This window comes from Onychomys torridus, chromosome 2 (genome assembly GCF_903995425.1).
Source record: "Onychomys torridus chromosome 2, mOncTor1.1, whole genome shotgun sequence".
Taxonomy (NCBI): Eukaryota; Metazoa; Chordata; class Mammalia; order Rodentia; family Cricetidae; genus Onychomys; species Onychomys torridus.
Genome location: NC_050444.1, coordinates 69,114,789 through 69,128,473, shown reverse-complemented (window position 1 = coordinate 69,128,473; position 13,685 = coordinate 69,114,789). Strand labels below are relative to the sequence as shown.

Below are 13,685 nucleotides of genomic sequence, written 5' to 3'. Positions count from 1 at the left end.
CTAGTAAGGCTGCCCAGTGAAGTGGGGTTCGAAATAAGTTATCGTAAGATGTTATGTTGCAGCTTTCATAGGAGGTCAAGACATCCACCACTGTCAGGTTTCCGTCGGCGACTGCAAAGTGAAGAGGCGTGCGGCCCTCATAGTCTTGCCAGTTCAATAATGACTCTGTTGGAGCAGCATCCTGTTTTCAAGAACCAGAGACTTCAGACACATGTGGAATCCTCAATAAATAATATGTGGCATGTACATTAACTATTTCTTAAAATAAAACCTCCACATTCTCTATAGGTGAAAATAAAATGATGCATTGAGTGTATGGGCTAAATCTTTAACAATTGACTTTCCTATTTATTAATAATATACAAATACAGAAAAGAACAAAGTACCACTATGCTTGCATTAAAAAGGTGTGACGCTGCCCAATGGGCTTTTGTGTCTGTTGTGAATTAGGCTAAAGCTGTTTTGTGTTTTTTTAACTTATATACACATTTTGTACATGTTTTTTGGATATTTACATTGTAGAAGCACACATGTAATCTCTTTGGCAACTTTTCTTCCTATGCTACCCTTGTGGTTATCTCTGTTGATTCTAGTTTAATATTTGTTAAACTGGGGCTTAGTTGTCCATTTTTCTCCTGAGGGACAGTTAAGCTATTTCCATTTCTTTTCACAATCACAAATAGTGTGGCAGAGACTGTTTCCTTCACATATTTCTTGCAACACAATGTGTGAAGTTTCTCTCTTTGCTACACATAGAAAGAGGCATTGCTGGTTGAAGGATTTTTGTACCTTCCACTGTATACTGCCAAACTGCTCTCCAAATGCTTGAACCAATGAACACACCCATGACAATATGCAAAGTGTTTATTTCCCACATGCTGGCACAGATTTATCACTTGGTATTGTCAAGCTTCCTCCATGTTACTCCTATAATGAGGCGAAAAGACACTTCCCTGTTGTTTAATTTAAAGTGCTTTCATGAATGAGGCACACTCATTCTTTTGCTAGATCTTTGTAACAAACATTCTGATACACTTCCTAGATCTCTCTTTGACATTAAAAGCCTTATTTCCCAGCTGTGAGGGACACTAGCAGCCCAGGATCCTCATGTCTCTGCTTCCTGGAACAGCTTCAGCTAAGGAGTTTCCTCATCCAGAACTCCTTCTCAGGTTAGGTCACACTGAGAGCCAAGTCCTGTTGCTTCCATTTGACTCTGGGAAGGGTCATCCCAGATTTACAGCTGCCTATGTAGTCACCTCATTTGATCAGTGAAGGGCCCAAGATGTGTCCAACCTAGGCCAGCTACAAAGGCAGCCAGCCCTCCCCAAATAAAAAAGTATGTTCACTTAAAATATCACGAGGTTACTTATTTACTTATTGTAATTCAATTACAAAGTTCTTGATTATTAACTTTTAGATGTCAACAGCATCAAAGGCTGGGTATGCTCAGGCTCTCAAAGTAAGGAGTGTTTATATGAGGTAACTATCTATTAAATCTGTAAGAAAATAAGAGACGTGATGGAAAGTGAGCAGAAATAACTACCACAATGATGGGGTAGTTTGAAGACACCAAATGAGCTTTCAGACATGAAGAGTGTAGTTACTAAGGTGAAATGCTCTATGGACAAGGTAAACTGCCTGGACTCAGCTGAAGAGAGCCTTAGTAAACCAAGAAACAAACAGATGAGGATCTAAAAGGAAATCAGGAGACATGGTGAATAAGATGACGAAGGCCCAAATACATATAACTGAAGACCCAAAAAGCAACAGTACAGAAAAGCAAATGTGTAACAGCTCTTCGTTTTCTAAAAGTAAGATTCAATAATCAGAATATAAAGCAAATGAAATTTTACTTATTATATCTTTTTTACATTCATTGCATGTGTATGTGTGTATGAATTTATGTATATATGTATGTATTATGTGCCATGGTGCATGTATGGAGATCAGAGGACAACCTGTGGGACTCAGTTCTCCATTCTCAGGTTTCCAACTCAGGTCCTCAGGCTTGGTGGCAGGTTGCCTTTACCCACTGAGCCACCTTGCTGGCCCTATTATCGTTTTGACATAGGGTCTAGCTATGTAGCTCATGCTGGCCTTGAACTTGGGATCTTTGGCTTTAGCCTCCTGAATGTTGAGACTGCAGGAATGCATCACTGTGCCCAGCTCCAAAAAGGATCTATTTGTTTATTTGTTTTTGGGACAGGGTTTTAAACAGCTTGGGCTGTTTCAAACTCACTATGAAATCCTGATCTTCCTGACATCACAGGCATGTGCTACCCTGCCCAGCAAACAGGATTTTTTTTTTTTAATTCTAAAATACCACACCTAGACACATTGCAATGGAACTGTAAGACATCAAATACAGAAAATTAAAAACAGCCTGAATAAAAAGGCAGATCACCTTACAAAGGATTGACCATTAAGACAGCAACAGACTTGACTTACAAGAACAATGAAAAAAGGCAGAAAGCTATAAAACAGTTCAAAATAAACAATAGAAAAATAAATATCTAGGCCTGTGCACAAAGAAAACTAGTTTTCAAGAGCAAGATAGCAACAATTAAAGAAATCAAGGTTATGAGCTTGAGAAAGCAGGAGATCAGGGGGAGTGATTCACAGGAAGCATCAGGGGGAGGAAAAGGAAGGGGAGAATGATGTCATTATATTTTAATTTTAAAAAAGAAAAACATTATAAAGACATTCTTAATTAAAACACATTTGGACTGGAGTTGAGGCTCAGTTGGTAGAGTGCTTGCCTAGTGTGTACAACATCCTGCACCTGCATGTGATGGCCAGCACCGTACAAATTAGGTGTTGGTGGCAAAGGGCTGTAATTTCAGCACTTGGGAGGTAGAGGCAGGAGGCTCAGAAGCTCAAGGTCATCTTCAACTATAGAATGAGTTTGATGTCAACCTTAGCTACATGAGACTGTCATAGAATGAAAACAACATTCTATCATCAATATTTCTGTAAAAATAAAAGTTATAAGAACTACATATCAGGAACTAAAAGGACTGATAAGGAAAATTCGAGATGAAGGGGTGGGATGGGAATGAGGATAGAAGATGGCTCAGTGAGTAAAGTGCCTGTCACTTGTGGAACCAGTCTGAGAGAGAAGTGTGATTCAGTCAACAAAGCTGAACGGAGTTGGAGATCTTAAGAGCACTTTCATGTCTTACGTGGAGATACAGTTCTGAGTTTGCCCTGTTGGTGTTTGGTCTTGCTTTGGTCCAATATTCCCTCACTATGCTCCCTTCCCTCTCTTTTGGAATTGTCATGTATAATCTGTGCCACTCTATGTTGGAAGTGTGTGGTCTGTTTTTTGATTTTGATTTTACAGGGGGTTACAGTTAAGAGATTGCCATGAGTCTCAGAAGAGACTTTGGACTTTTAAACAGTGTTGAGACTATGATAGACTATGGGGACTTAAGAGCTGAATTGAATGCAGTTTTGCATTATGATATGGCTACAAGCCTATGTGGATCAGGGAATGGAATATGGTGGTTTGAATATGAATGACCCCATAGGCTCATAGATTTGAATGCTTGGTAATCAAGGAGTGGCATTATTAGGAGGTGTGGCCTTGAAGGAAGTGTGCCACTGGAGGTATGATTTGAGGTTTCAAAATGCTTAAACCAGCCAGGCTCAGTGACTCTCTCTGTTTGCTGCCTGCAGATCTGGATGTAGAACTCTCAGCTACTCTTCAGCACCATGTCTGCCCGCATGCCACCATGCTCCCTGCCAAGCTTCATGCTATGCTCATAATGGGCTAAGAAACCCCTGAAACTATAAAGAAGCCCCAATTAAATGATTTCCTTTATTAAGAATTTTCTGGGGCTAGATAGATGGCTTAGTGGTTAGTTCTCTTAGTCTTCCAGAGGACCCGAGTTCAATCCCCAGCACCTACGTGGCAATTTACAACTGTCTCTAACTCAAGTTCCAGGGGAACCGACACCCATGGCAAAACACCAATGCACATAAAATAAAGTTAAATTAAAAAAAATGGTCATGTTCATGGTGTCTCTTCACAGCAACAGAACACTAAGGCATCAGTTAATCAAGAGAACTCTTAGTACCGAGTTTGGATCCCCAGAATCCACATAAAAGCTGGGTATGTATGGCAGCCTGCGTTTAATCCCAGAGCATGGGAAGCAGGGACAGGGAATCCCTGGAACAAACTAGCTAGCTAGATTAGCCCAAACAGTGACCTCAGGCTTCCACAAGAGACCCTGCCTCAGTCAATAAAGTGGAAATCAATGGAGGAAGACATCCGGCATCAACCCCTGGCCTCCATACACAGATACACATGAACATGTACTCTCACACCGATATTGACACACTTATCAATACATGAATGCATATCACACATACATATACAAAAAGGAAAAATGTGAATATGTACAGTAAACATTATATACACAGGAGAAGAATACTTTTTAAAGTCTAATTTGTCTATTAAAAGTCAGCAGGGGACTGGGGAAGTGTTTCAGTTAATAAAGGACACAAGGCCAATCCCCAGCACCCCTGTAAAAGGCCAAGCTTGGCTGTGAGTGCTTGTAAGCCCAGCATTGGGGACAGAGACACTTGGATCTTGAGAGCTTGCTAGCCAGCCAGCTTAGCTGACGCTGTGAGTTTCAGGTTCAGTGAGGCATCCTGACTCAAGGTTACAGGGAGAAAGTGCCACAGGAAGATCCCCAATGTCCTATTCTGGTGTTGGTATAGATGTCCATTGGTGTGTACACCTGAATACTAATGTGCATTCATCACACACAAACACTCCCCATTTCACATAACACACACACACACACACACACACACACACACACAACCCCATACATACACACACTCACATGCAGAAACACTCATAAACCAAAATGAAAAATTAAAGAATTAAAAGTAAGTACAAAACAAAGCAGGGAATAAGAAATAGGAACTCTGGAAGTAGTTGGTGGTGGAGGAGTAGGTCACAGGGAACCTCAATGTGGAGTAACAGTTACTATGAGGCTTTGTCTCTTGGAGGATGAGTCTTGCTTCATAATTACCTGTCTCTCACATTTATGTTTTTGTACCTATTAGACTATTTTTTCCTAATAATTCTACTTACCAGGATGCATCTCACTGTGTGCACAGCACTTGGGTCTTTGTGGTTGGCTGCCCAGTGGAGTGGGATCTTGCCTTCTATGTCAGGAATCCCGATGTTGGAGTCATGTTTGATGAGCAGCTTTGCATGCTCTGGGTTGTTGTAGTAGGCACTCCAGTGCAAAGCTGTTTGCTGCAAGGTAGGGGGGTGCTCAAAAGACAAGCCCAGAATCCTACTCTTCTAGAACATGTACTATGTAACAGGCATGATTTAAGGCCCATCAGGACACTCTCAGGGCCTTCCCAGCCTACTACCAACAGCACCCCCTCTTTATCATATTCCAGCCCACAACTCCAACAGAAGCCCCCTGCTTTACCAGGGTCACACTGGCACCCAGAACCCCAGGTAAGACTCACACCTGCAGACCACCAACACTCCCTCAGAGTCTCCCAGCCTATCACCAACAGCCCTCCTCTCCTCCTCATCATATCTAGCACAAAACTCCAGAGGAAGCACCCTGCTCCACCAGAAGCCAGAACTCCATCCCCCAACTCAGTTAGAGACCCTTTACTTACCATAGACCACTCAGGCCAGAAGACCAGAAAGGAAACAGAAACCAATGGAAAAAAACACCCATCCAACAGAGACAAACTCAGAAATTGGCATCTAGACCTATAATCATCCCAAACTCAGATGCCTAGACACCAGTATAAGAACATGATTGTAGTGATATTTTATTTGTGCTGAAATGTGGTGATATATTATTTGTATGTTAATAAAGTTTGCCTGGAGATCAGAGGAAATAGCAAGCCATTTTAAGTAAACACAAAAGTCAGGCAGTGGTAGCACACACCCTTAATCTGATCACTTGGCAGGCAGGGTCTCTGTATGTTCAAGGCCACACTAGGGAACAGAGCCAAGCATGGTGACACATGCCTTTAATCCCAGTACCAACCATAGAGACATGGAGGTCTGTATAGACAGGCAGTGATAAAGAAGTGAGGTGGCTGGGCTAAGATAGCCAATGAAAGGGCAGAACAGCAAGGCAATAAAAGCCTAGGTAGACAGGAAGTCATGGTATTTGGGAAGCTGCAGAGCTGGTGAGGTAAGGTTGGTTGGTGGCTCTCACTATTTCCCTGCTCTCTAAGGCTTTCACCCCTATATTAGCTCCATGTTTTTTATTTAATAAGACGACTTAGAAATTCGACTACACACAATCAATAACAGCCAGGGCAGTAAGTCACTACCAGAGCCCAGCTATCATATTATAGGAAGTCCTGAATATGCCAACATAGCTGAAGTACAAGAAAAAGACCTTAAAACCAACTTTATGAAGATGATAGAGGTCCTTAAACAGGAAATGAAGAAATCCCTTAAAGAAACGAGGAAAAGACAAACAAAAAATAGGAGGAAATGAATAAATTCCTTAAAGAAAGCCAAGAAAAAACAAAACAGTTGAAGGAAATGAGTAAAAGTGTTCAAAATCTGAAAACGGAAATAGAAGCAATAAAGAAAACACAGACTGAAGGAACCCTGGAGATGGAAAATCCAGGTAAGCAAATAGGAACTACACATATAAGCATCACAGAAAACAAGAGATGGAAGACAGAATCTCAGGCATTGAAAATACGATAGAAGAAATAGATACACTGTTCAAAGAAAATATTAAATCTAAAAAATTCCTGACACAAAACACCCAGGAAATCTGGGACACTATGAAAAAATCCAAACCTAAGAATAACAGGAGTAGAGGAAGGAAAAAATACCAGCTCAAAGGCACAGAAAATATTTTTAACGAAATCATAGAAGCAAACTTTCCCAACTTAAAGCATGACATGCCTATGAAGGTACAAGAAGCATACAGAACACCAAATAGACTGGACCAGAAAGGAAGTCCCCTCACCACATAACAGTCAAAACACTAAACATACAGAACAAAGAAAGAATTTAAAGATGCAAGGAAAAAAGAGCAAGTAACATATAAAGGCAGCCCTATTAGAATTACACCCAACTTGCCCACAGAAACTCTAAAAACCAGAAGGGCCTGGACAGGTGACCTGCAGACTCTAAGAGACCACAGATGCCAGCCCCACCAACTACTATACACAGTATAACTTTCAATCACATAGATGGAGAAAAAATATTCCAGGATAAAGTTAAATTTAAACAGTATCTGTAAGTCTAGCCCTACAACAGGTGCAAGAAGGAAAACTCTAACCCAAGGAGGTTTACACCCATGAAAAGGTAGTTAGCACCTATGAAAACGGAGAAAATAATCACATCCCAGCAAAACCAAAAGAAGTCAGTCACACACCACCACCACCACCACCACCACCACCACCACCACCACCACCACCATCAACAACAACAACAACAACAAAATAACAGTAATTAGTAATCAATGGTCATTAATATCTCTCAATATCAATGGACTCAATTCCCCAATAAAAAGACACAGTCTAACAGAATGGATGTAAAAACAGGATCCATGTTTCTGTGGCATATAAGAAACACACTTCAACACCAAAAAATAGACACTATCTCAGAGTAAAGGGTTGGAAAAAGATTTTCCAAGCAAATGGACCTAAGAAACAAACTGGTGTAGCCATTCTAATATCTAACAGAATAGACTTCAAACAAAAATTAATCAGAAGAGACAGGGAAGGACTTCACACTCATCAAAGGAAAGACCCACAAAGATATCTTTCAATTATGAACATCTATGCCCCAAATAAAGGGCACCCACATTTGTAAAAGAAACACTACTAAAGCTTAAATCACACATCAACCCTTACATCTTGATACTGGGACACTTCAATTCCCAACTCTCAATGGACAGGTCATCCAAACAAAAACCAGAGAAGGGCTGAAGAGATGGCTCAGAGGTTAAGAACACTGGCTGTTCTTCCAGAGGTCCTGAGTTCAATTCCCAGCACCCACATGGTGGCTCACAACCATCTGTAATGAGCTTTGGCTCCCTCTTCTGACCTGTAGGGACACATGCAAGCAGAACACTGTATACGTAATAAATAAATAAATCTTAAAAAAAAAAAAACCAACAAAACAGAGAAATACTGGAGCTAACAGATGTCATGAGCCAAACTGACCTAACAGACATCTACAGAACATTTCACCCAAACACAAAAGAACATATCTTCTTCCCAGCACCTCATGGAACATTCTCCAGAATTGAGCACACACTTGGTCACAAAGCAAGTCTCAATAGATACAATAAATTTGAAATACTCCCCCTGCATCCTACAAGCTCACCACAGATTAAAACTGGATTTCAACAACAACAGAAACAACAGAATGCCTGTAAACTTATGGAAACTGAACAACTCTCTACTGAATGACTGGTTGGGCAAGGCAGAAATGGAGAAATTAAAGACTTCCTAGGAATCAATGAAAACAAATGCACAACATACCCAAACTTATGGGACACAGTGAAAATGGTGCTAAGAGGAAAGTGCATAGTACTAAGTGCCCACATAAAGAAATCAAAGAGTTCTCATATTGGTAACTTAGCACCACACCTGAAAATTCTAGAACAAAAGGAAGCAAGCTCACCCAAGAGGAGTAGATGGCAGGAAATAATCAAATTGAGGGTTGAAATCAATAAAATAGAAGCTAGAGAAGAATACAAAGAATCAATGAAACAAAGAGTTGGTTCTTTGAGAAAATTAACCAGATAGATAAACCCATATCCAAACTAACTAAAAGACAGAGAGAGAATATCCAAATTAACAAAATCAGAAACAAAAGAGGGACATAAGAGTAGACACTGAGGAAATCCAAAGAATCATTAGGTCATACTTCAAAAAACCTGTACTCCACAAAATTGGAAAAATCTAAAGAAAATGGGTAATTTTCTTGATAGATACCACCTACCAAAGTTAAATCAACATCAGAAAAATGATTTTAAGTAGACCGATAACCCCCAGTGACATAAAGCAGTCATTAAAAGTCTCTCACCAAAAAAGTCCAGGTCCAGACAGTTTTGATGTTTATTAGAGAGCCTGCCACAGGCAACTCATAGATCTGGAACCCTTCAGCATGTCAAATTTAAATTTAAAAATAACTTTACATACTAAGAGCTAAATGTAGCTACTAATACTTTTAAAACTATATATGCATTTTCTTTATTTGAAATAAAAGTTTAAAGTGGTAATTCTGAAGGCAATAAAGCTGTTTGCAAACCACTTTTGCCACTGCCATTAACATGCCTCCTCTGGGGAGCGTCACCATGGAAAAACAGAGCTGCATTAGAGCCTACTGTCACTCAGTAACCCATCTGAGACTGGATAATTTACTGGGTAGGAACCAAGCTCATCTGTCATGAAAATAAAAAAAACTGGTATGTTGGATCCCCTGGAGCTAGAATTACAGGCTGCTGTGAGCTGTCTGGTGTGGGTGCTCGGAACAGAGCTCTGACCCTTGGTTAAGAGCATTGAGTGCTCTTAACTACTGAGCCATCTCTTTAGCCCAATTCATTGTTACTTGTAGTAATGACTAAAGATCACAGAAAAATCATACTTAATAGCAATCATTAATTGATTACTACCACCTTTTTAATAAACATAGATGGCATCTGTAATTCCTTCCTTTTCCTAGGTTATGATAATTCAGGTTATATATATTCAAATATATTATAAGCCTTTAGCCCAAGAGTTAATGGTTCCTACTTATATTTTGTACATTTTTGTTTTTTATTTTTCTATTTATTTTGCTGTGGTACAATAACCATAAAATAAAACTGATCACTTAGCAAAATGCTATCACTCAGACACTCTGAGTGGGAAAATATTAATACAAGGTTGCAAAGTAAAAGTTGATCTTCCAACTGACTACTAAAGAAAAATCAAAAATACATAGAGAATAGTAAGAGAGTAAATAATGCCAGAGAAGGGCTAGAGAGATGGCTCAGCAGTTAGAATACCTGCTCCCCTTGCTTCAGTTGCCAGCATGCACATCAGGTGGGTCACAATGATACTTTCTTGTCTCCAAAGGCCCCTGCATTTACACGGTAAACATAAACACACACAGTCTCTCTCTCTCTCTCTCTCTCTCTCTCTCTCTCTCTCTCTCTCTCTGTCAAACACACACACACACACACACACACACACACACACACACACACACTTAGGGAATCTTTAAAAACTAAGAGCAGAGCAGTAAGAATAATTATCATAAGGATTTAACTCCATGAGGTCATGGGCGTTAACAAGACTATGGCCTAGACCATGGTGGAAAGAAAAGGATTACTGCCTGTGTCTAACAAATGACCACAATTTTTTGCCTGTAAAGAAAGATCAGCAAAGCTATGAGTAGTGTGAGCAATCTTTTAAATTTAAGAGCAAGACAGGTTAAAAAACAATTCCTAGCAAGAAGTGAGAGGGCAGATGTCAGAACTGAAACGCTGTTAGTAATTGTTTTATGGTAAGCATTTATGAGGAGTGTATCCTGCAGGAGGTACTGTGGTAAGGACTGTGTCTGCATTACCTCACTTTACCTTCAGTTATCTTTGTCATGGATTCCAAAATTATGTCATAAATGCATTAAGTAGTTTCCCCAAGAACACAGAAGGACTAAGTGCTGGCTTTTGGATTAGAGTCCAAGAGGCTGCTGTTGACAGCCCAGCCATTAAAGCCATGATGTGCTTAGTGGTGCTGCATGGGCAGACAGCCACAGTGGGTCCAGGTGCCCACATGGTTAGTCACTGCATGGATAGACGGCCACAGTGGGTCCAGTGCCCATGTATTTAGTGCACTGCATGGGCAGACAGCCACAGTGGGTCCAGGTGCCCTCATGGTTAGTCACTGCATGGGCAGACAGCCACAGTGGGTCCAGGTGCCCTCATGGTTAGTCACTGCATGGGCAGACAGCCACAGTGGGTCCAGGTGCCCACATGTTTAGTGCACTGCATGGGCAGACAGTCACAGTGGGTCCAGGTGCCCACGTGTTTAGTGCACTGCATGGACAGACAGCCATAGTGGGTCCAGGTGCCCTCATGCTTAGTCACTGCATGGGCAGACAGCAAGTTGAGTCCAGATGCCCACAGGGACTGTCATGAGTTTCTGACAAATGTTAGAAACTCTTACAGTTGAACAAGCCTTGTTTGAATTCCAGTTTAGCCACTTGGATCTTTGGCAAACTCTAATCCTCTTAAGGTTCAGATTCCTCACACTTCAAAGGAGTTGATACTACCTTCCATGTGGTGGCTAGCAGGTTAACAGCAGACTTTTGGAGATGCTGGGATGTCTGGACATGTGGAGTTGCCCTCCCACAGGGATGGTGGCAATGCACACCTTTCCTGAAGCTTCTCATCATAAAATGAAGCATCCCCCTTTCTTTTTTCATTTGTCTTTGATGATGACTGTCCATTACCTTGTTTTTGTCCTGTGTATCCACCTCCCCAGGGGCCATAAATTTCAGCAGAAGGGCTAGACACTTGGGGCTCTTATGCCGGGTAGTCAGGTGCAAAGGTGTCATCTCTTCTAGATCCTTCTGCATCCAGTTTGCTCTGCGTGTAAGCAAGAGTTTCATAAAGCGGTAATTTCCCTAGATGAAGACAAGTAAAGGAAAGATTAAGAAGAATTTACTTTGTTGCCAGTTTGTAAAGACCTTTGGAATGTTTTCAATATTTTAACCAACTTCATAGAGTATAGAAAAGTTTTCATACAGGACTTGATAATTAACCCAAAAATAGAGTTTTTGTTTAAAAAAAGAAAAAGGAGAATATAGATATGAGCTAGATCACTGAATCTACCCTGAGAAAAATGATAAAGAAATAATAGGATAAATGGGTAGATCATTGAATCTACACTAAAAGAAAAAGGGAAATATATAAAAATGACAAAAGGTAGATTATTGAAACTTCTATGAAAAGAAAAAAGAGAGAATATGAATATGATAAGAAAAAAAGATCAAGTTTTGAATCTACTTTTAAAAAGGAGCTACTTGTTTTACATAGGATAAGTAATGAAAAATTTTGGTCTGAGTTTATCAAATGTTACTGGACTGGACATTGTTATATATAATGGAGTTTTTCGCTTGAATCTGTCAAATGTTAATGGACTAGACATTGTTAATGTAATTCTTGACTGTATATATTGTATATACTTATTGGATAGTTTTTCTTGTATTAGTTATAACCTTTTAAAAATTTTAGACAAAAAAGGAGAAATGTGGTGGTATTGTGTTCCCCAAAATATTGTGCACCCTAATAAATTTATCTGGGGTCAGAGAACAGACAGCCACTAGATACAAAGGCAAAAATGGTGGCTAGAAAATGGGTCAGAGCAAGCCATAGCAGAAGCTGGGCGGTGGTGGTGCACGCCTTTAATCCCAGCACTTGAGAGGCAGAGCAAGGTGGATCTCTGTGAGTTCAAGGATACAGCCAGCATGGAGACACACGCCTTTAATCCCAGAAAGCGAGCCTTTAATCTTAGGGAGTGACGGCAAAAAGAGAAAGATATATAAAGTGTGAAGACCAGAAACTAGCAGCATTTGTCTGGTTAAGCATTTGTCTGGTTAAGCTTTCAAGCTTTGGAGCAGCACAGTTCAGCTGAGACCCATTGGAATGAGGACACAGAAGTTTCCAGTTTGAGGAAACAAGACCAGCGAGGAACGGGCGAGGTGAAGTAGCTGTGGCTTGTTCTGCTTCTCTGATCTTCCAGCGTTCACCCCAATAACTGGCCTCAGGTTTGTTCTTATTAATAAGACCTGTTAAGATTTCTGCTACATCTGTATGAAAAAAGATTTCCTGTATGAAAACTTTTCATGCAGAAAAGTTAATAAAAGGAAAAAAATTACAGCCTCACTACACTAAAATGGTGATTGCTTTATGCTTTCCTGTTTCTTTGGATCACTTTTGAACACACATGGAACTTATACAGTGGCTGGCCAACACTTATTGGGTGACGTAACAAGTTTTATTTAGCTAGACTGTTATTGCTAGGTGTTTAGATGTTAGTCTATTATTGCTGGGCATATAGACACTAAAGCATTAAATATCTATTATAGAAAATGCTTCAATATATACTATTTTGTACTCAGTTTTCTCCATTATCACAAAAGCAAATTACCAAGAGCCAGATTTGGGGGCTAAGTTTGTACATTTTTGGTTTGTGTGTATTTTGCAAGTTACTATCCAGGACCATCAATATGTATGGTATTGACTGATTGCTCCATAGTGTACATTAGACTTGATAACACATAACCTTTATATAATCTTTTCCCTGTCATCCCCTCACAGGCAATACGTTTCAGGAGGCAAAGTTGTGCTTCACTGGCTGCTGTGCCCAGGGTGGTTCCTGGTACAAACCAAGTACTTGATAAACATTGAGTAAATTATATGACGGACCAAGCATGAAGAAATGAAATAGCCCCTGTATTTTCCTTTTCACTTAAGAATTCTTTTTTATAGCTGCTATGTGAGATCAGATCAGTGAAGAGTTCTACTCTCAAATAACCAGTATTTGGCTCTTCTTGCTTTTTAAAAAAATTATTTATTTATTTATTTATTATGAACACAGAAGACGGTGCCAGATCTCATTACAGATGGTTGTGAGTCACCATGTGGTTGCTGGGAATTGAACTC

General features: G+C 40.1%; 1 protein-coding gene across 5 annotated transcripts in view; it reads right to left on the bottom strand.

Moving 5' to 3' along the window:
* Positions 1-13,685, bottom strand: part of Invs (inversin) — a 163,143-nt gene that overhangs the window by 54,004 nt on the left and 95,454 nt on the right. For all 5 annotated transcript variants that reach the window (XM_036179394.1, XM_036179396.1, XM_036179395.1 and 2 more), the window contains exons 4-6: positions 11,471-11,644; positions 5,108-5,275; positions 1-181 (exon numbers count right to left, since the gene is read on the bottom strand). In XM_036179394.1, coding sequence (XP_036035287.1) covers positions 1-181; positions 5,108-5,275; positions 11,471-11,644 — 523 coding nt within the window. The remainder of the gene's footprint in view (positions 182-5,107; positions 5,276-11,470; positions 11,645-13,685) is intronic.